Here is a 23,577-nt window from a genome sequence, read left to right on the forward strand (position 1 = left end):
GCTGGACGACTGAACGTGTACGCACTCATCAGTAAGGCCGTGATGTATTTTTTGTACTTCTTTCTACCACAGAGGTAGGGTTGGAGGATGGATGTCTTGTCGTCCTACCAGAACGATGTGTGTGCAAACAGTTAACTCCCAGCAGCTGTTGGGAAGAAATGTTGTAATTTACACAAAAGGCGATTTAGCCAAAAGGTGGCACTGCGGCTGCACAGATTTTGCAGCAGATCAGCAGTCTCGCAGAAGTTAATGAGCCATTCAATACATGCATTGTAACTCCACTTTTCATACCTTGTCAACGGTAAGTATCGAAAACTGGCTAATTATTTCCCAAACATTAGAATAATAGCCGTGTTTCAGGAGAAACCAATTTGGTAACCATACTGTAAAAGTAATAAATACTTTATCCTTGCTTCAGGGAATCTGGACAACCGAATAAAAACAAACAAACAAAAAGCCAATCGATACCTGAAAATGTGCTGCCAAAGTAGACAGAATATTTCAGCTCTGCATGTGTCCTACACACAGACTGTTTGTCCTGACTGCTTGCTTTGTGGCCTCTAGGGCAAGGAGAGAGATGTTCCTCAGCAGCTTGTTCTCGGGACAGATCCCATGCTCTTAAAAGCACTTCTGGGGCTGGCTGTACCAGGGGCTGGTGAGATGGTTCATTAGGAGGCTGAGCACTACGCAAGCCTCATATTCTGCCACCTACAGACTGGGCCACTCGGCATCCTCACAAAGGCCACTGCGTGCTGAAACACATGCCAGCTGTTTGGGAACCCAGTGCCCAGGCTTAGTTTGCGGTGAAGGTGCTGGGGTGAGCCACAGAGGGATGAGATGTGGAAAGGGAGAGAGCCATGGCCTCGGGCTGCATCCTTTCACGGGTGTCCTGCTGTTGGGGGCTTCAGCAGGATCTCTGCTGAAGGTGGAGAGGGCAGTGTCTGTATGACTCTTAGAAAAAAAAACAAACAGCGTATAAATAAAAATAAACAAAAAGGACATGAAAAGATTCTTAAGTAATAAAGTCAATAAGCCAGGACTCCGAGAGCGTATTTAAGGCTTGAAGCAAGCCTGGCTGAGGTCCTTCACCAAGGATGAGCCCTGGGATTTCAGCACCACAGGGGCACGGCACCCGCTTTCTCTTGCTCCAGATCTTGTGTGAGGGTGCTCCCGCAACAAGGGGCTTCTGTCTGCACTTGACTCGTCTAAGTGGGAGGAATTGCGAGATACTGCCCAAGACTAAGTGGCCTTTTCATCTGCATTAATAATACCATTAACAACTCTCTCCTTTGTAGCATCGTTGTACAACCCAAACTGTTAGGGTTATTCGGCACGCACCCGGGGACACGCCAGCTGAGCCGCCAACTGCCCCTTTAAACCCACAGAGCTCTCACACCATCGCGGGGGAAGAAGCTTTCCAGAAAAGTCAGATGCATTCCAGACCTATTTCTTTTTCTTTTTTTTTTTCTTTCTTTCTCTCTCTTTTTTTTTTTTTTTTTTTTTTTAAATTACAGGCGACAATTCGCTTTGCGCACCCAAACGCGCTGCCGCAACCTGGGGCGGGAAGCGGGCGATTTACAGAAAACCACTCCAGAAAAAAAAAAAAAAAAAAAAAAAAAGGAATAATAATTAAAAAAAAGAAAAAAGTGGAAAACCAGAAGAAATTTCAAGCAAGGACAGACACAGAGGAGGAGGAAAAGCCAAGCCCCGGGTGCGGGCAACGCGGCCACCTGGGCGGGGGCGGGGGGCGGCAGCGCCTTGCCCGCCCCCCTGGCGGCCCGGCTCGGCTCGGCCCGGCCCGGCCCGGCCCCGTCGGGGCGGAGCTCGGGGCCGTTTCATTGAGCGGCTCGGGGCGCGCCGTCGGGGCGGCGGGCGAGGAGGGGGCTGCGCTGCTGCTGCCGCCGCCGCCGCGGAGCCCCGAGGGGGCGGGCGTGTGTGCGTGTGTGTGTGTGCCCGCACGGGGATGCGGCGGGCGGCGTGAGACGGAGGCGAGGAGGGGACGGGCGATGCTCCGCCGCCGCGGCGGCTCCGCGCACGGGGGGACCTAGGAGCGGCGGTGGCGCGCAGCGAGGGACGGCTCGACGGCCGGCCGAGACCCCTCCAAACACACCCGCCCCGGCGCGATGGCCACCGAGGTGCTGTGCGGGCTCACCTTCAGGCTGCTCCTGCCCGTGTGCCTGGCTGCCGGTACGTCCCTCCGTCCGTCTGGCTGTCCCTCCGGCCCCGGGACGCGGGCCGGCTGCTCTGGGGATGCTCCGCTTTCCTCCCCGGCGGCTGCTGCCGGATTGCTTTATATTCGCAACAAACTTTCCTTCCCCCTTCCCCAACCCTCTCCTTATCCCTTACACCGCCGTTGCTATTCCCTGCGCCGGTGGCTGTGGATTTTGCTGCCGGGACGGGAGAGCCGGAGCCGGGGGGCTCCCGGCGGCCGCCCCGCTCCCGTTCGCGGCCGTTTTGGGAAATTCCCAAATTCCCAAATTCGCGGAGCTTTGCGGGGGGGAGTTGGTTGCTCTTCTTATTTATTATTATTATTATTTTGTTTATAGATTGATATTTCAGTTTGTTAAAGCGCCTTACTTAGCAGGCAGCTGGCCAAAGCAGGGATTATTTTTGGATGTAGAGCCGCGGTGCCCAGCCGTGGGTGGATATGCTAATATTATTAATCCGTGCCCTCCGCGTAATTCGAAAATACAACTTCAAATAAAGCACCGCTTGCTTGCTCGGTCAGCAGGGCGATGAGCTTTGCCTCCAGTGCTGCGCTTGCTGCTCAGGCTGCTGCTGGCTGGGGTGGACACAGGGCAGGAGGGGGCAAGCAGGGGCTGGGAAGACCCCCCCCGGGCCCCACACTTGGCCCTGGAGAAGCCCTGTGGTGGCCTGACTGTGGCCTCGCCATCCCAGCATCTCCTTCCCTGAGGGGTGCCCCCCGCTGCCCCTCCCCAGGGTGTCCTCAGCATCCTCCCCGAACAAGGCCACTGGCTGCTGCCCTACGAGTGCAGGCTGTAGGTAGGGTGGGACGGAGGGGGTGACGGAGGCAGCTTTGCAGCCCATGACCAGTGCCTACACCCCATTTCTGAAGCCCCAGGCCCCTGTGCAGGTGGCTGGCCCAGCTCTTGGCTGGGTTGTGGTTCCCCAGGCCCCTTTGAGTGGGATCCCACCAGCTTCGTGGCCATCCATCCCTGCATCGGTGTGGTATGAGTGGGCATCAACACGGCCGGCGTGTGGTTGGAGCTGGGTGGTGGATGGGGCAGGAGGCAGGCTGCGCTGAATGCCAAGAGTGGTGTCACCAGGCATTCCCCCCATGCCAGGGCAAGGCAAAGGGCACCCCTGTGTTTGAAACCTGTCAGGCCCTGTCCGTGCTTTCCTTAATCTCATTAAAGATGAGTGGTTTGTGGATGAGGATGAATTGGCTGGAAAGCCATGTGGGGAGAAGGAAAGATTCTAGAAGTTAAATTGTGTCGAGGGGAGTTTTGTTGATGTCTCTTATACCATAATAGCTAGCTGAGGTATTACAGTAGTAGAGGGATTTTCCTGTCAGGTGCTTGCTTATGTTGTGGTTCTTGCCAATCTCTTTCTGTATCACAAGAAGTTCAGATAAAATTGTTTTGCCATCCTGATTCCTGGTACCCGGTAATGCAGAGGTACTTTCGCATTGCAGTAAGACCTCCATGGATGAGAGCTGATGTCAAAAATTGCTTATGGTCTTAAGTCACCTTCATGTGAAGATTAATCGAAATGTAAACCCTGAAGGAGGGACTTCCTGGCTTGCATATGAACAGAAACCCTTCTGTAGAGGTTTTGGACCTAGTGATCTCGTTCAGTTTTTTCTGCCTTAATGTGCTATGTCAATAGGTGCTGCTCCTTTTCCTGTTGCAAACCCTTAGCAGAGTGTTCTCTGAGGTGAAGCCTAGTTCAGCTAGTTCACTGCTCCACTTCTGTGTCTGCACCTGAGCGATTCCCGAGCCAATGCTCTCCTCCTTTCCAAAGCTTCAAGGAAGTGCTTCATGGGCTTCTGGAAAAAGGCTCTTTAGAGTTCATATATCAGAATGATGGTTATTTGTATGACTTAAGGTGAGGTTACATCCGGAGCTGAAAAGCTGCCACAAGGACTCACTGCGCAGAGTGATGCCTTGTGTCTCCTGCTCCTGTCTGGGCAGTAGATGTGTGCAGCTGTGCCAAAAAGTGGAGCTTTGCATTTTGTTCAGGATCTGTGTGTGTGATTTAAAATGATGGATTGCTGTAGTTTCTTATCATGGTAGAATTTGCTTTTGGGTTTCTAACTAGCTTGGAGAGCCCTGACGAGGTGTGTGGAAGGGAATAGCAGCTGGGGCAAACTCATTAAAAATAACACATCTGCAAAGTTGAAATACGAGTCTTTAAAAATGTTTAAGACTTTAATTCCTTGATATTTTAGTATTTAATTTTATTTACTTTTCAAATAAAGTATTTAATATTTGCTGGTATTAAATACTTTCCAAGCATGGATTAATGTCACGTAATTGAGAAAACACAATTCATTGTCAGAATATTTTAAGATCAGATCTGTAGTGCTGAAGTGTCATCTTGTGCAGGGTAGCCTAGATGACTTCATTTAAAGCACAAGAATGATGTGTGTTGAGCGGCTAGTGAAAACAGGAAATTTAAAATGTGCAAAATGAATGACTTTGGAGATTGAAAAGTTGCCTGTAGCTGTATGACCTCAAAATTAATCCACCATCATGTAATTTTCATGACAAAATCTTACGTTCAGTCTGATGTGAACCTAGAGCTTAGAGGACAACTCACAGGATCGTGAAACCTCTTTGCAAACGAAGTACTGTGCTCTGCAATAAGACAGGGATTTGGATCTGTTGTTGTTTTTTCAGTAAGATTAGTGCGATGTGATATTTTCCTGTGTCTTGGTAGTACAATGTTGGAAAAACAAATAATAACCTGTGAGAAAAGGGGGGAAGAAGAGCTTTTGGTGCAATTGGTGGGCTTTCTTTCTTTCTTTCTTTCTTTTTTTTTTTTTTTTTAAACCTTAGAAGTTAGCATAAACTTGTTCTCTTTTGTTACTTATATAAACTTCAAATGTGCAAAACGTGATTTGTCTGTCTCTGAAGTAAAACATCAGAACAATCTTTTGCTAATTGCTTTCCTTGGTTTATAAAGACTTGAACCACAAAGTTGTGGTTTACATCACTTGAAAACAATTTTCGATTATTCTGCTTCCAATTGTTTTACTTTGCACACAATTCATTAGTTTTGTTTTAAGGAAAATATTATTTTCAAATGGGATGCCTGAAATAAAGAACACTTAGAGAGAACAGCTTTCTCTAGGTTTTGACTGATGCTGCAGGATTGCACGTTACCAGCAAATCGGCTTTGGTAAGTTAGCTGCCTGGCCCAAGCACTTCCCAGAAGTTGCACTATTTTTCTGAACTTTGGAATTTTGACCAAGATGAGGCAAGAAATGTAGGATGCTTTTTTTTTTTTTTTTTTTTTTTTTTTTTTTTTTTTTCTTTGTGGTGGTGCTTTTTGTTTGTTTGTTTTAGGGGATGAGTACAGGCATTAGTGTTTGGTAAGTGACAGCAGGTAAGAAGAAAATAGTTCAAAGACTTCTTGTAGGAGACAGAGTTCAGCTATTAATTGGAAGTTTTCACTTGTCTTCAAGCCAAATCTTTGAACTCCTGGTAGATAGTGGGAATTGCTTTTATTTCTCCTTTCAGTGTGTGTGATTCATCAGAGATATTGAATGAATCAGAATGATCATCTACTCAGGCCCTAAACAGATGTTACGTTGAACATTTTAAAAGCATACGCAATATTTTTTTAACAGCAGTCAATTGTTGGATGTGCGTCATGAGCATGGCCAAGTAGACCAAGGTGCTTTTTCTGTCTTGGAAGGTAAAAATAGGTTCCAGTGTGCTTGGGGCTCTTTGGCTTCTATCCCCAAATTAACAAGTATTGGTGAGAGCTTTGGAGGGGAAATACCTGTACTGAATCATTAGCAGGTATGCAAATACTATTCAAATTATGTATTTAAAGAGTATTTCAGAATGCAGTGCCTCTCTGTATGCTTTGATGCTTTGAGTTGTTACTCTGCACTTTTTCTATAGACAGAATAATTTAGACAACTCCCTAGTATTGAAGCAAGTCCACAAAGACAGTGATCCATGTCATGGTCTGATTATTATTGTTTGGGTGCTTGGAGGTAGCCGTTTAAAAACGGTGGTACAATATGATGTTGTGTTGTAGTTTTCAGGTGATGGAGAGATTTTTGTGCCAGCCTGTAGAGGTGATGTTAAAACAAGGTGATGACACAGCAAGTAACGATGCAGGACCATTCGGATTAGAGGAAACTTGACTAGTGACATTGTATGTGACAGTATATACAGATGCATATATGTGTATATATATTAAAAGTTGCTGATGTATTTTTAAAGTTGAAATGAACATCACATGGTCTGTGAGAGAGCTGCTTGTCACTCTTTAAATTGTCCAGTTACTGAAAATAGGGCAAAAGAAAGACCAAACTGATTTGTGTTGTTGTAGCGGGGAATATTTATTATGGTGTACTGAGAAGAAAGATAGAGAACAGCATGAGAGAGATTCACGTAGACTTCCTGTTGCATTTTAAAACCCTGTTGCTGTCCCAGAACACTCATAAAAATGTTAGTCACATCAACAAAAAGTCTAGGAAGCACTTAATGGATAGCAAGCTAAAAAAAAAACAACAACACAACAATAAATGTAGATGCCAGTTTGCACAAGAGATCCTAAAATGGCTGTTAAGTTTCCTTCTCCTCTTCAAATGTTTTAGAAATATATCTGGCTTCATTTATGAAAGGAAGTTTTGATATTTACCTAGTTCAATGGGAGCAGGTGAAAGGTGTCAAGGGGAAGAAATTTATGCAGCCTTGCAGGAGCAACATTTTCCAAACTGGTAGGCACAGGCTTAGGCTTTCTTGTGCACAAAAAGCAAATGTCATTTAAATCTCCATGGCTTCCACTTTAGGCCAATTAAGATCCAGACTAAAGTGTTTTGGGGAGAGCAGGGAGGCAGCATTTGCCAGTGAGCACCACATGTTGGCTCTCTGTAGCCACCTCAGGTGAAATTTAACTGAATGTACGAATTTGCTAAGCTTTGGGTCTTAGGGTGGGTAACTTGTTCCAGTGTTGAACCTGGGCATGGAAATCAGTGGGAGGCAGCTGACTGGAGAGTTACTTGGAGAAAGTGAGCAACTTGCTGTGTGGCTGCAGGAATTGGGAAGAGAGCAGCTGAATCCTTTATTTGTAGTGCTGGAGCTCATGGGTATCAGCTGCAAATTGTGCTGTGTGTCACATTCTGTCTCTGTCACTTGGAGTGCAGGTACCAAACTGAGCCAGTCTGTTTTTTATACCAGTCAGAGTGGAATTAGGTGACAGAAATGTGTGCATTTTGGGAACAAATGGCTTGTTTTTGATGGAGGTCAGGAAAGTGAATGGTGCTGTTATTGCACTTGTGCGTGTGTAGCTGCGTTTCAGGTGATTTGCCAGAAGTCCAAAAATGTGAGAGACAAAGTGCAAGATGGCACTTGCTGGGGGACAGTGTATACCAGTGTTAAACACCAAAGCACTAAAATCATTGCATGCAGATTTACCAGGATGTTGGTTGGAGCAGTGGAGCTGCAAATGCTGGCAAACTCAGACTAGCTTCAGAGCAGCTCACGCTGCTACAGGGACTGCTGGAAAGGAAGAACATTCATTGGGTTGTATTGGAGAGGGACTTCAAATAATGCACCATGCATCATGCAGTAAAACCTTTTCCACATGCATGAAAAACTCCTGGATGTAAGCACTCCAGCTTTTCTCCATCTTTTTAATTTCTCTTGTCTCCCTGAAATGATAGTCACTGAGAAACTGCAGCCTCCTGTTTTCAGGATAGCTTCACATGTGGAATACCAGTAATTACTTTCCTATGTTGGACTGCAGCACTCCAAGAAACAGTCTATGTGCTTCTTATCATGAAGAGTTATGCTAGCAAGTGCTAATGAGTGAAAAAGCCTGTGTGGTCAAGTAAATTGTGTAAGCTTTTCTAATATCTTTAGGCAGTTCTAAAGATACCTTAAGTATGACTTTGCTAAGCTAGTAAAATATGTGTGGATATGTGTTTTTTTTTTTTTGTTTTGTTTTTGTTTTTGTTTTTTTTCCTTCCCCTCTCTTCTATGCTGCAGCAGAGTGGTCAAAACTTGTAACTAAATTGATAAATTGATCCCAATTTGTTTTGTAGGGTAAAATGTTTTCCTGCAGCATTACTTTTCTGGTGGTCGCTGCTCTTCGTGCTGTCGTCCTGATGGATCTCTGAAGCTAAGCAGGGCAGAAGGCAGCAGCATGCCGATAAGAGATTTTCAGAAAAAGTGCATGTGTTGCTGGCAGGAATATGAGTGGCAGAGTCTGCTGATCCTTGTGCTGAGAAGAACTGGCATGCTGGGGGTTGTTTTGCCAAATGAACCAGCTAAACTTCTGAATATTTAAAAGAAAAAGCCAACAAGTTGAATTATCCGATATCTTTATTTTGGTATGTTGTGAGAAGTGTATCCTTTGATGCATTATGTTCAGGATGTGGTTGAGTTAATGGACTTCTTCTGAGTCTTACCTGTCCATTTCCTGTCTTGAGTAAGCAGTAGTAAAACCCAAATGTCACATAAAGGTTGTTATTTTGTATCTCGATTTCTTGTATTTCATTAATTCTGAGCTGCAGTGTCAGCTTTGAGAATATCCTGTAGCAATGAATTCCATGGGTGAACTCTGCTGTGAATAAAAAGGAGTACTCTTTAATTCATTTTCAGTTTGTTGCCTTAGTAAATAATCCTTTGGATGGGAAAAAGTATGTATAATCAGTTAAATCAACAACAGTCTAGTGTTCTATTTACTCTAACACTTTAGAATAACATTTGCAAGGCATAAAATCAACCGTTAAGATTAACTGTAGAAATTAACAGCTCCTAGTTTCCTATCAGTTGTCCAATTCAGAAGAGAAAGAGATGAGGATCATGCTAAAATCACCCCCATAAATAATGAGTTTTGGGACACGCTGCTTTTACAATTTATGTGATCAGAGAGCATGGCATAGCACCACTTCTCTGAGCTCATTCATGTAATCTTCAGTTTGGAAGCTCTTTTGGAAGTGAGGTAAAAATTAAAGAAGTGAGTCTATGTGTTTATGAATGATACCCTAATCACTCCCCTTTTGGCGAAATACTATAAAGTGCAAGACTGTAGACATTACATACTGTGTCTACTGTTTCCAAGACACTAATTTGTTAATGTAGCTTGACAGAATCATAACTTAAAACTGAAATATTTAAGTGGTTTTAGAGTGGGGGTCAATTCTGCCCCTTGTTCAGAAGTTGCATGGGAGACTGAAAATTATTTGTGTAAGAGATTAGGATGTGTGCTCTGGATTCTCACTGTGCTGAAGGATACACAAGTATCTGCGTGGGCCAGGAGATGCTAAATAAGCGCTGTTTTGTACCTAACCATGCTAATACCATTCAATAAACTTTATGCTGATGTTTTATTTTGGTAGAAGATATGTTATTAGACGAATTAGTTCTTGGGTAATACATGGAACAAATTTGGTTGAATGCCTCTTGCTGGAAGTCATGTAAACCAAGATGCAAGTGTAAGTTTAGCCTTATATTTTCATTGAGCTTTTGTTAAAAGCAGGAAGAGGTTGCAAAGTCTAAGAAAGTAATGCTCAGTGAAGCCTGCTGGAGAGACAAAAGTTATGTCTCTCAGAATTGATAAATCTTCCATTGTAAAAAGTTATGCTGATTATAGCGTTATTATCACTGGTATTGTTGGTTTGCTTGTTCAGTAAAACACCTGCTAGCCTCTAGCAAGCAAGTACAGCCACATTTACTCTGAATTCGATTTAAATACATATTGAAAAATGTCTGGAACATGAAAGATGTTTGCATGGTGGCTGCACCTGTTTTGTGTTTTGTGTTTTCTTTCCCTTGTTATACTTGTGGCTTTTTATGACATCTTCCAGAATAGCAGTTTCCTAGCTGCTGAGAATAGATTGATTCATAAGCCAAAGGCAAGTGAGGGAAATTTGTCTTCCATAAATTCTGATTTATGTACAAAACTTTTATAGCCATAAATAAATATTAGGTCATGTTGTCATTTTGTTGGCCTCCTTCTATGAGAGTATTGTTAGGTCACATTTATAGCTGTAATGTGATTGATGAAACATGTTTCAATTCCTTGCTCCTCCTCTCAATGTCTAGAATTTGAAGACCTGTCATGTTATGTTCCTAATAACACTACATTTTTGTGACACAGATACTTACTTTCATCCACTGTTACAATATGACAACCTGAAAGAAACTACATGTTTTAACCTTTTGAAACTTTGTCAGAGACCAGATCACTTTCTGGAGTATGTGTATTGCAGGGCATCTTTTAGAAGGAGCGTACTTTCTATTGGAAGCACAGAATTAGAATGCCGTTCTACACTTTTGCATGAGCCGTTGATAACATCAATGTTTTCTTTGATAGAAATAATTTTATGTATTTGTGTAGAAAATCATAGAGAAATATTTATAGCTTTCTAAGTGCTAGATCATATTGTATGTTTTTTCAAGGTTGTCATATGTGTCAATGAAAATCTGTTGTGGTGCATGTGCCATCATGCAGAGAAGCAGCGTGAGGTTTTTGATTCTTCCTCCACCTCCTTTTCTTCTCTAGACATTTAAAACATGTCAAATTACTGCTTAATTTGAAAAATAAAGCTCTGTAAAGCCTAAGTTGTTAGCTAAGTGCTAGGCATGTATATTTACAGTATAGTGCTATGTAAGTAATATATACTGCTTCCATAGCTTATTTTCTCTAAATTGAACAAAATAAATCAATAAAAAGCTTTTTAAAAATTGCTTTAGATAAGTGCTATTACTCTATTCTTAAAAAGAAAGTTTCTGGTAACATGAAAATCAAATTTAGCACTTTCTTCCAAATTTTCACTGTCAAGCTAAGGGGAAAAAAAAAAGTCTGGTACTGCACATTGTGAAAATAAGTTTTAACTGGAAAAATGGTGATCTCCATTCTTTTCACCATGTTTTTTTTTCTTTTCTTTTTTTTTTTTTTTTTTTTTTCTTCCCCTATAAACCTGTACGTAGGCTTTGATGTCATGTTTTCTTTTGCACTCTGATCAGGTCTCCTCTGCTAATAGAATGGAACAAAAGTCTCTCCTATGGTTTTAAAGATATTTTATGAACCATTTTTGTACATTTGCTGGGTTAGGGGAACTCTTTGTACTTTACCTCAATGATAAGTGAGCTTCTACTTTTTGTCTAGTGTGACTTTTTTATTCCTTAGCTTTCATGCTTTTCTTACTATAGGGTATGTTGGTTGGAATCTTTGATCTTTGTTAGGCAATACTCTATGTATCCATATTACTATACAAATATATTTCCCTTTATGCTGCCTGGATGGGGCCTTTCATTTTGCTGGGTTGTAGGGGTGTTTGAAAGCCTTCTTTATGCAAGTCTACTGCCATGCTGTTTGCGTGGCAGATCATACAGTTCAGCTCTCAGCTTCACTCTGTTTCCTTGCTCTCATGAAACAACCTCCATGTTCCCCAAGGTACAGCACAGAAAACACAGTGGATGGAGGGGTGGAAAAAGCCTGGTCAGCCACACAAACTGTATTTACTCTGCACCACACAAGCCCTAAGTTTGGTCCTGTCGCTTTTCAAAATGAATCAAATAATTGACTTCATCTCCTTGTTTGATGGCTGATTCCTTTTAATGGTGGGCCCTGTAATTTTAGAAGGAATAGTACTCTGAGATGTTTATTCTCACTTTTTCTACTGCAAGTAACGCTTTTGTCATGGAAGAAATTCAATGTCTAAGAAAGCTGATCCAATTTCATATATATATTTCAAGACATATTTTATATCTTGACCTACTACAATTGTCTTCACCAAGTTCTAATCTTGTGATTTATTTGATCTGGAAACACATTTTCTCTATAAGTACTCTAAGGCAAACTATAATAAAAGAAATACTGTGTATATGTACAATTTTAGTGACATAATGCATCTTAAAATATCCTTCTATAGTGTTCAATGTGTCATCCATTTGTTTTCACTGAGCTGAATCAACAAACTCGATCATTATGCCCATTACTGTATGTAAACATCAGAAACTTTGTCACAGCTTTTTGTTGTCTGCAAGTACAGCATCACAGTTGGTCAAAGACCACTACAAATAAGTTTCTCATTAATTTTCTGAAAGCAAAATATGTTCAAGCAGACCCTTGCAGCTCATTTTACTGCTGCAAATGTAGACAAAAATTGCTTTATGATATGATAGCCTTATATGAAATAAGCCACTGTCAACTTTTGGAAGCCTTACTAAGCCACTTCTGGTACCTACTACCTTTTTATTGTAGCGTGTGGACATATTGAGGAGAGCAAGAGCACCCCACTGTGCCATCTTCAGGATCTAGAGGTGAGGGTTGGCCTAATAATTTATTCCTCTCTATATAGAGGTCCACGTTAAAATGCAAAAAGAGGCTATAGGAAAGAAATGGCAGGAGCTCTGTGCTGGCTGTTAGTGTGCCCCAGATGGTGAAGTAGAATCACTGGACGTGCAGAAGGAGGAGATCTGGTTATTTCCTGCCAGCTCTGTTCCCAGTTACTCTATTTGGGGGAATTCCATTTGTTTCTTCCCTAAGTGGAGGAAGCCATTTTCCTGTTGCCATTGAAACATAAATATAGTAGGATTGTTCCAACACTACACAACATTGCAAACTGAAAGGAAAATAATCATCTTATTACCAGATGAGCCTGCCTGCATAGTTAACCATGTTAGTCGTTGTCAAAATGCACTGAAATAAGAATGTAGCAGTTGTTTAAAATAATAAAGAAGGAGATAGTTAAGTCACTGAAACCAGCATCTGTTCTGAGGCATTGGAATAGTATTCTCCTGCAGGGCAAGTAATTCCTTAATTATTCAGTTTGGGTTTCTCACACATCCTTTTGAAGCAGTTGAGGTTACTCCCCTACCAGGTTTCTGGGGTGATTATGGGATGGGTTCCTCTCTGTCTCTGTGTCTTCAAAACATCCCAGAGCCTTTCAGGCTGGAAGGGACCTCAGGCAGTCTCTTCTCTAATCTGCTCAATGCAGGGTCAACACTGAATTTAAACCAAGTTGCTCAGGCCTTCTTCTTGTTGGGTTTTGAAAATCCCCGGTAGTGGAGGTGTACAACTTCTTTTGGTACTTAATTACTGTCACAAAGACTTTTATTTTATTTTTCTTTTCCCCCTCATATCCTTCACCTCCTGACTTTTTTTATGGTCATTGTCTCTCAGTATACACCTTAGTAAAGAGGCTGGCTACATTGTCTCTATTACTTTCCCATAAGTGTTGGGGGCTTGCTATGAGGTGCTCCCAAAGCTATCTTGTCTCGGGTCTGAACAAGCCATGGTCCAGCAGCTTCTCCTCGAATGGTTTTAAGCTCCATCCCTGACTGTCATGGGGGTCGTTCCTTGGATTTGTTAAAGTTTATAAACATATTTCTTGTCCTGATGTGGGCCAAACTTGGAGGAGGTACTCTACATGTGGTTTAATGAAGACTGAGTAGAGAGGAGTAATCGCTTCCCTTGGCTCTGCTGCTGTTGGTTCAGCCCAGTAGCTAATGTTAAATGTCACAAGACAGATATGATCCAAATAGGTTTCACCTCACTTGAATGTAAGAAAGAGAAACTAGACAGTGACGATTTGTATTGTTTTTTAAAAGGAAAAACAAACAAACCCCTAAGCTTAGATCAAAGGATTGTAAGAAATAAATACAAATGACCGGGTGTTGGATATTACATCTGAACAATCAGCATTTGTACCCAGACAGAACCTGTAGGATTTTTTTTTTTTCTGTCTCATTTTTTAAGGAGCAAAGTATTTAGCCTTTACAGTAAATCCTAAACTCTCTTTCCTCCCATGGAAGTAGATGCCTAAGCATTCTCTTGAAGCTGTCCTGGTTCTGGCTTTTGGGCTTTCATTCCAAACTGTATAGCAGCAACCTGTAGAAGTACTGCTGTGAGGAACTGTTTCTGTTTCTCTAAACTCACTGGTACCTCAAACCTCTTAGTCCCATTTTTCATTCTTAATTAAAAAAAAAAAAAAGGCATGTAGCCACAGCTAGTATCCATAGGACACACTTTGCTGTATCTTAACACATATAATATGCATTCAATGGCTCAAAAAGGTGGAACGTATGTTTCTCAGCTGGAAGTACTAGTTATTAATGAATGTTATTCTGTAACATTGGCACAGTCATCTGTCACTGACTTGTAATGAACAGAATGATGAATTTATAGAAGACCTACACCATTTCTTTTTGGTTTCTAGAACTGTCCAATGCTGGCAGAATGAAATAGACTAACTAGCCAGTAAATTATTGGCATTATTTTCCTAGCAATCATGCTCACATACTTTAGTATTTTTAATTAGTTGGCATTTCTTGTTATTCTGCAAATCACTGACAGCTAATTTGTTTCAAAACCACAGGAAAAAATCAGTTCTAAGTGTTTCTGTATTCTATTCTTTTCTCCTAGATTAACTCCATCTCATGTAAGATTGACAAATTACTTCTAGCAGTAGTTATTTTCCTGTTGGGTTGCAATTTTGAAATAAGTATTTGAAAAGCTGGCTTGTGCTTTGGATATATGAAACACTACGTGCTAGTCATTCACTGAATCTGTCATGTAGGGTTTTATAGGTTCAGTAGAATGAACTGCTGCCAAATTTTTGCCTGAAAACTGCAAGATTTATGTATTTCTTTGACTGTAGTTTAGTGAACTGTGCTGCCTTTGGAGGGTCCACCTAGTGTATATCGGAAATCCTCCTCCTCTGATCTCTTTCATTCCAAAAGAAGCACGGGAGAAGGTGCAGCTTAACCGTATGAATGTTGGAACTGTTCACTGCGCGTAGCATAGCTAGCCTTTAGTTGGTAAAAGGCAAGTTATTGCAGTCACAAGTTGCATGCAGCTGCTGGCTCTTCTGCTGTTCTACATGTATATGTCTGCCCTTAGGTAACAGATAATTTCAATATGGAGAATGATAATTGATGTTCAATATGGAGAACAATAATTGATGTCATATACTTGTAGCAGCACAGATGACTTTCCTGAGGGCTATTTGTGCTGTTAACTATCATAATTGTGGGAAACATCTTCATGTTATCCTGTAGTTTAGTATTTGCATTTTTCACTGTCTGTATCTGTTGCTCCTTCCCTTTGTAAAGAGATTAACCTTCACAGCAGTACAAATAAAATACATACTATATTTGCAGCAGTGTCATTTGATTTTTTTATTATTATTATTTTTTAGTTTGACTGCCTAATTTGTCAACCTATTTACTTCACCCATTGGTCAATGTGGTTTTCTTGTGAGAACACCTTCTCTCCTAAGCAGAAAACACTTTAAAGTTACATGTAATGGGAAATATAAAAATAGGTTTGTATTTTAAAAAGTGTTAGAGAAATACTCATAATTTTAGTTTTAGAGTTTCATAACAACTGTAGAAATGAACGTATATTCAAATATTTTGTATATTATAGCAAATAGTGTTTGTGCCTATTCTAGCATGCCATAGTAGAAAAAGAACTAAAGAAGATGCTCCTGACACTCAGAAATTCCAGACTCTATGTAATTTACTGAATCATGCTTGCCTGGGGATAACCATCCTTTTTGGAAATCAGACAAGTTTCTCATTTCCAACCCAGATCTGTGTATAAGGAGTGAGTCAAACCTTGCACAGCTGGTAGAAGGAACATGCTGGTTTACAGCATTTAATAAATGTGTGTTTCTACTAAAGGTGGTAAGATAAATCAAACATATGTTATTTTCACATATAAAACAGTATATTTTTTGCTTGAGATAGTGTGCTTAAATGTGCTCGAGTAATTTATTGTTAGTAGCAGTTTTTGACTAGAATTGATACAGATTTAGTCTTTGACATTTTGATATTGGTAGCCAAGATTGGTACACATGAGATTGCTTAACTGATTTTAAAACATCACTTCTCAGTTTGGAAGATTCTTTAAAGTGTAGTACAGACTTTTTTTTTTTTAACTATTATTATTTTATTTTTTAAAGTAGTGATCCCCTAGGCAATTGTCCAAGAACAAATGCTGCAAATGCCAGAAGGTTACTCAGATAGGTGAGTGTCTACAGTCCATGAATTAGGTAACATGTAATGTGCCATCTCATCTTAACAAAGTTGAGCGTATCAGAGGAAAACATAAAACTGGAAAGAAACAGTTTTTGCTGCTATGGTATATAACTTGAGGTAAATAAAAGTCAGCTTGTCATTACCTTCATTCCTGCGGTATGTGTGTATCTAATTAAATTGTTCTTTATACTCAGAGTAAGAAATATTTAATATTCAGCCTTAAAGTCAACAGTAGTGCTCTGTGGTTATTTTAAGATGTCAATGATGTCATGGGTGTGTACAGTAGAGAAGGAGATATTAGGAGTGCAATGTTAAGCAGAAGAGAATGAAGGTGTCTTTCATGAAGTGGTTAATCAAAACTACGGGAGAAGATAGTATCTGTTATTTGTAGAGCTGTTGTTAGCATATGAAAGTGAAATTGTTTATTTCATGTCATTTTTTAACAAAATCCTGGTAGAAAACATTGCCCATTAAGGGCCACTGCTAAAGGCTGTAAAATCGGCTTTCCTTAAAAAGAAGGAAACTATTCCTTGGATTGGCAAAACAGCCTTCACTGCTAGCCTTTTTTTTTTTTTTTTTTCTTTCTCTCCCCATGCTGTTCCTGTCTGGTTGTATCCACAATAGCAGATTCAGGGCCCTTAGGGAGGTTGCGTGTTCTGAACAAAAACCCAAGCAAATTGCCTCCATCATTTAATATCCTCCTTTGCACTATCTTTTATGTGTTTTTGTTATTAACCATGTGAAGATTGAATCTTTCATTGCAGTTCAGCCCAGCTCCCAGTCTGTCAGTTCTGTATTATAGTGTAATTAAGCTAATTGTACATTTAGATTGCCTCTAAAAGATCAATCACTAATAAGGTGGAGGTAACATAAAAATTGTTATGATAACCTTGACCTTGTAGTATTTAAATCTTGCATTGATTTCTTGTGCATTTTGAGTGGTCAGCATCCTGCAGTAACCATTGGTCTTCTTTTTTTGGAAACGTTAGTCAAATATAGAGTGGGTAGCGCTCCCTGAACAGTGTTGAAAATAATTCTATCAAACAGATGTGATAGGCTTGGTTTCTTTAAGTCAAAATTACTGAAAAGTCTAATATCAAACAGTTGTGTCCTAATGATTTAAATTATGCTCCTGTAAGAGAAATCAGAGTCCTCTAGTTATTTAACAAGTGGGGAAGAAAGTGAGACAGCCTCAGATGTGCTAGGTCTATTGATGGAATTCTGGTTACTTGAAAGTAGTTTCTTTTAATGCACAAATCTGAATTTGGGATTAAGACTACAAGAAGGAAAAAAAAACCACAACAGGTCTAGTGGTGGGAATAGCTTCTTTTCTGAATTATTCAGAGGGTATGTGAATGCACACAAGAGCCATTTAAGATCATTTTAAAATATCTGGAGGGTGAAATTAAACTCCTTTGGTTAGAAGGTATGCAGATTTCCCTAGTCCTTGGTAAAATACTGTTTGATTTTGTGTGGGGATAGATGTTCTGTATCCATCTAATGTTATGTGCCCTGGCAGATCCTTTTGTTTATGGAACAAAGCTTATTTGATCTTTTCGGCAACAATAAGGAAACAATTACTTGACTTTGCCTGAAGAGGTTGACTAAGTAGGACCAGTGCCTCCTGACCGACAGCCAGTTTTCTGTGGTGGATGTTAGAGTACATGTTGGTATACAGTAACGTGTCCTGTACTTAGATAAGTATCATACCTGATTTTCTTTACTATTAATGTATACAGAAATTAATGATATTTATCTACTGGTGTGTGTGTAATTATTATTATTATTATTATTATTATTATTATTATTATTATTATTATTATTTCTGTGTGAGGTTCTTTTGCAGAGAAACATGATGGATCAAGGTATTAATATGAACCAAAATGGATTACTGTTGTTTTGGACAGGTTTTAGAAGAATAAACTCTCACCTGAAGCTATAACTCTGACGTTTTGCCTTTCTCCTGTAGAACCCCCATGCCTTAGTGTGGGAGCTGGTCTGCTTTTGAGCTGTGCCCTTTTTAAGAAAAAGCTATGGGTTGTGGTGATTGTGTTGGTTATGCTCCAGAAAAACAGTCACCTTCACTGGAAGCAAATTGAGTTACATTTGAAGAAATACAAATGGAGTGTAATTTACTGACCTACTGAACGATGTCACAGGAGAGAATCATTAATGAGAAAGATAATTATATAATGTGATTGTAATTGGATCATGTGTTTCAGAGTATTTTAAGCCCATTTTATGAAGAATTTGAAGGCAGGCAGATAAGGGCAGTTAAGTGAAGAGCAGGAAAGAAAGCAAATGAAGTATGAAAGGTGAAAGTACAGAGTGAATATAAGGGAAAAGTAGGGTAAGAGACATGGTATGAGGGGTAGCAGGTGTTTATGGAAAAGAATAAAGAATTGACTGATCTTTGAAGAGTAAGAAAAAGCACTGATGGGTTCAAAGAGAAGAATGATTATTTGGGAGTAGGCCAGGAGGATAAAAAAAACAGACAACCAGACCAGCTGGAATAACAAAAACAACAACAAAAAAAACTGCCTGCCAAAAGGACTTTAGTAATGGTGGCCAGCAAGAATGTGTGAATCCTAGAAGTAACACAGAAAGAAGTGACAGGATTTCCATAAAAGGCTGAATATAGCAGAAGGGGTTCATAAATAGAGAACCAACAATGCCATTTAAATCAACTGGCAGTCAAAATAGCATTGTAAATCAAGAACAGAGATTAGGCTTTTTGAGCTTTGGAGTGCTTGGAGTTGAAATGAATACGCATCTAAGAGGAGAAATCAAAAGTGATGAATATGAGGTGGTGCTACAAGGAGAGGAGGGGAAACACACCTATCTGGAAATTGTTGAGGATGGAATTCAGGATTTGGGGTTTGTTTTTTGATTTCAGTGGAAAAGGTTGTTATTCTGGAGGTGGTGAACCAGTTTTGTGACACAGCCTCTAGTGCGGTTCAGTTATGTGCTTTTACTAGAGATGACTGCAATTGTGGAAGGACTCATAGTAAATACTCTCACTCTTTGTATCTTGGCTGAGATACAGACTGACCTTCATTAGGAATCAACTGATTCTAACTTGCATTAAAAAAGGGGGGGAGGGGAGAAGGAGGAGGAAGATAGAGAAAAAGGTGTATATTATGCTAGTGTATGGTTCTGTTTCAACCTAAGAATTATAAAATTATTCCTAAATATAGCTTCCTTCCCTCTACCTGATCCTGCTGTTTACTCTGTCACGTTCTTGTGGGCTCTGTGGTTCATGGGGACATCTGGGATGCTGAGTGGTCTGCATTCCTGCTGCTGTTCCTGTCCCTCACCCCCCTTGACATCTGCTGCCTCTGTGCTGAACGGTAGATAATGAAGTATCAGCGATGATATTGTAGGAATGGTTTCTCAAATTTTGGTCAAGTAGCAGTATGCGTTCATGTGTGAGGGTTGGCTTTAAAAGCAAAGTAGAGCAACATCCTAACTGACCACCTTGTGCTTCCTGTGTCAGGCTGGATGCAGACCCTGAGACATGGTCTCACTGTTGCATGTGGTGAGGCAGCTGTGGGCTGGGGGACTGTTGCCAACAAGGATGGTGGTCCCTCAATGGCTGCAAGGTCTCAGTGCCCAAGACTGAGCACTCACAGGTGATGTGAGTGGCCATCGGCTCAGCAGAGGCTGTCCCTGCTCTGAGAGGTTCCCCCAGCTCTTCAGCCCCAGACCTCGGGTCCTTGGTGCTCCTTGAGCAGCCCCTGCCGCATCCTTAGCAGAGAGGGATCCTGGCTCTGGCATCACTCAGGCGTAGCAGCAGGTTGAGTTATCACAGTTTGCCACTTAAGGCAGTGGTGAATTGTCCCAGTCTTCTGTTTTAAGTGTATTTCACTGTGAACCTAACATTGTTGGATGGAGTGAGCTCTGAATTAGGCAGTCAGCCAGTGTGTCAAATTCTTTTTTAATGAGTCAATGGGTCTCTGGCTTGTTAAAGTCATGGATAGTCTTATCAGCTGCAGGCAGCCAGTAATGATGTTCAGTGGTTCGTTTGTCTTAGGGTGAATTTACTCATTTTTATTTCTTAACATCTCTGATTTGTCTTTTAGTTTTTGCTTTAAGAGAAGCGTGTTTTTTCTTAGCTTTTTGTAATAGGTCTAAACCAAAAATCATGACAACATTAAGATGCTTCTCATAAATCAACTACATTCTTATATTTTTTTCAGGAAATTTGAGTTTTTTTGGTAACATTATCTTTGTCATCTCATGTCTCATTGGGTTATGACCTTGTTGTGCTAGCGCAGCAATTAAGTGTTTAATTTTCTTCTTCCAGGACATGTAGGAATCATTAAATGGTGCTGTCATACACTTACTGAAAGAATACATGCAAGGGCATTTCTTCTGTGTCTCATATTGTATCACTGGATCAATTCAAATTTTAGAAAAATCCTGTACATCCCTTAAACTTTGATTTCGATATTAAAGAAGAGTAATTAATTGACATTTACTTGTCCAGAAAGAGAGAATTTGTTTATTTCTTAGCTGTTGTTTCACTTCCTGTCTGTGTAAAGATTCCATAACAAAATTCAAATTTGTAACTTGACTTTGCCTGCTCATTTCTACTTCTTTAAAATATGAACTTTCTAAGATAGAACTTTACGTTGTGTTGGTGTGTTTTGTTTTGTTTTGTTTTGTTTTCAGTGAGGAGGAAGGAAAACTGCAGGATTTTTAAAGATTTGTTTGCTCTCAGTGTCTTTTAGGTTACCATTTTTGAAAAATGGAGTATGTTTATCTCGACAATTGTGAAGTACTGAAATGACATAAACCATTGCAGCTAGGGCTGCAATACTCTTGGGACTCCTTAGCCTTGTCTCTACTGGGAAGCTACATCTTCGCTAGATTTTTTTTTTCCTTCTTTGTAACTGTTCCCTTAGAAGTGCTATGAATGCCAGCACAGGCTCTTTAGAACAGTTTTCCCTAAACATGTTGCTTTGATTCGATACATGCAAAACCTCAAATTGGACTTAGGTTTAAGCCAGACAGAGCTGAGCAATGAAAAAGGAATCGTCTTGATTTTGCAAAAGTGCCAAATTATTTTAATCATCCAGTTTTGTTCAAGGGTGTCTGACAGTATATTTACTAGTGGTTATTCTATTCTATTTTATTTATTTATTTATTTATTTATTTATTTTTCTGATGGAAAAGGCTGCAGCCTGTGAAAGAAGGAAAGGATTTCTCCACTCTGTGTGAAGTGGAAGGTGTATAGTCAGGGACTAGAGGTATGTGGAGGAAAAGGTAAGTTTATGCTGACATTGAGAGTGAGAACCTGAAAGCAACTGCATGGGAGGAGTCAATAAGTGTGGCAGAGGGATTTTATTGATTTGGCAGAAAGGAGGAACAAAGCTTTGAAAAGGAAGGATTTATGTAAATGGCAGTAATGCATCTTCACTTTTGGTAGTTAAGAGTGCCTCATAATCAACTGTCTGTGGGGTCAGGGTGCTCCTTTGCTGCTCTTTTTTTTTAATTATAAAAGTATAATTTTGTATATTTAAAAATAATTCTAAGGCTAGATACCAAATTATGGATGCAGAATGATGACATTTACTTTTGTATAGTAACTGGTTTTGCTTGTAGAAGCGTGGTGTTAACATGTTTTAATGGATGTTCATAGAACTGCTTGTATGTTTGTGTGCGCAAGAGAGGAATAAATGTGATTTTTAAAATCCTTATGTTTGTGTTATCAGTGCCTCAGTGGTTAGGCACTGAAAACTGTGTTTACATCTGTTCTTTTGAAATGCTGTTAAACTGTCATGTTCTTTCACCACAAATAAGTTGCAATCTTGTTAGACTTTCACAGTGTGCTGTCCTTGCTACTTGTTGTGTTAAGATAAAGTTGCAAAATGCTAGTCACAACTAAGTGCCCTTTTGGTTGTCTCTCCCAGGAATACAGTATATATTAACAAGAAACAGAGAGCTATGAAAAATGCATGAAGTGCCAGGAACTACTGCGAGCAAGGGTACATTAAACAAAGCCATGATAACCTGGTACACTTAGAGAAAGAATCTTCCTGTGTTAAAACATCAGCACATCTTTTGACCAATATAGCTAAATAAATAAATAGATAAACAAAGGAAAACTCTCTCTACTATTTCCTCAAGTGTGTCATCTTACTTTGTTAGCTTGTGCATCATTACTGCACGTAAGGTGTACTTTGTGACCACCCTTCTTTCCTTTGTGCATTCTTAGATACATTTGAACTAGACCAGGCACAAAACTGATTTATTTATGGTCTTTCTGATTCATATGTGTATTCTGCTAACATAGACTAAGGCAGCATATGGTCTCCACACAGCCATATCCAACTCCACTGTAAAATCAAACTTTTGTGTGCCCTTCTCCTTTTGTGTGACCATTCTCTTGCCATGGTCAGACCCTGCTAACTTCCAATGAAAATTTATTCATAGCCAACCTTTGACTTTTTTATTGCTATGCAAAAATATTCCTTTAGTATAAATAGCTTTTGTTCCCCATTTGCTCATGTCTTTACTCTCTTGCCTGTTACATGTTTCCAGACACACAGTATTTTCTCTCCATGTTCTGCTTGGTGAAACAATTTGGGCTCTTCTGTGGTTCTGTAAGTTTTATAATAATCCTCTGCCTTACTCTGTGTTGAAGAAGGATAACCAAAACCATGTACGCCTACCTGTCCAGATGGGGTTTTACCACTGGCTGGTATAATGGCGTTCTTATCTCTTGCAGCAGTGAAATTGTCTGCTAGTTTTTACTCTCTTCCAGTGTAGCTTTGTCACACTGGTTTCATTTGATCTTCTCATAGAGCAAACACTGCTGTTTATAGCCATCTAGCCGCCAAGTACACCTGCTTATTTTGTTAGAGTTAAGTATGTAGCCTTTCTTTTTTTTTAGTATTATTAAGTGTAATCCTCTTTGTGTTCCTTCAGCCCTCAGAAGCATGCAGTTCTTCTGGGAGGCTGAGTTTTTTTCGTGTTGACTGTGTCTCCCAACTCTGTGTTATTAGCAAACTTCAGTATCACTCATATTTTTAATTGCCAAGTCAAGTTAAAAAAAAAAAAAAGACCCATCCCATGCCAAGATGTGTCCTTGAGGAACTCTGCTAATAACCTTTCTGCAGCTGAAAGTACTTTCTTGCAGTCTGAAAGTACTTCCAGCACTACTCAGGGCACTTTCATTTTACACTTTTAATCCTTGTTTTAATTTGCTTCCCATGTAATATTATCAGCCACTGTAGCAAAGATGAAATTATAACAAAGTCTTACTGCAATTGTCTGGGCTGGTTCAGAACATTATATTATGGCTTTGTAAACCTGCAGTTGATCTTTCTACCTTTCTGTGTCTGTTTTTCTTCCCTTCAGAAGTGTTTGTAAG

At 40.3% G+C, this 23,577-nt stretch overlaps 1 protein-coding gene across 7 annotated transcripts in view; it reads left to right on the forward strand.

Moving 5' to 3' along the window:
- The window catches only part of PIEZO2 (piezo type mechanosensitive ion channel component 2), a 347,735-nt gene that overhangs the window by 34,503 nt on the left and 289,655 nt on the right, over positions 1-23,577 (forward strand). For 3 of the 7 annotated variants that reach the window (XM_032182552.1, XM_032182554.1, XM_032182549.1), the window contains exon 1: positions 1,923-2,187. The exons of 1 other annotated variant lie outside the window; for it this stretch is intronic. In XM_032182552.1, coding sequence (XP_032038443.1) covers positions 2,124-2,187 — 64 coding nt within the window. In that variant the 5' untranslated portion in view covers positions 1,923-2,123. Of the gene's footprint in view, positions 1-1,922; positions 2,188-23,577 lie in introns of those variants that run through there. 3 more of the 7 variants (XM_032182547.1, XM_032182553.1, XM_032182548.1) reach the window with 1 other exon arrangement.

This window comes from Aythya fuligula, chromosome 2, assembly GCF_009819795.1.
Source record: "Aythya fuligula isolate bAytFul2 chromosome 2, bAytFul2.pri, whole genome shotgun sequence".
NCBI lineage: Eukaryota > Metazoa > Chordata > Aves > Anseriformes > Anatidae > Aythya > Aythya fuligula.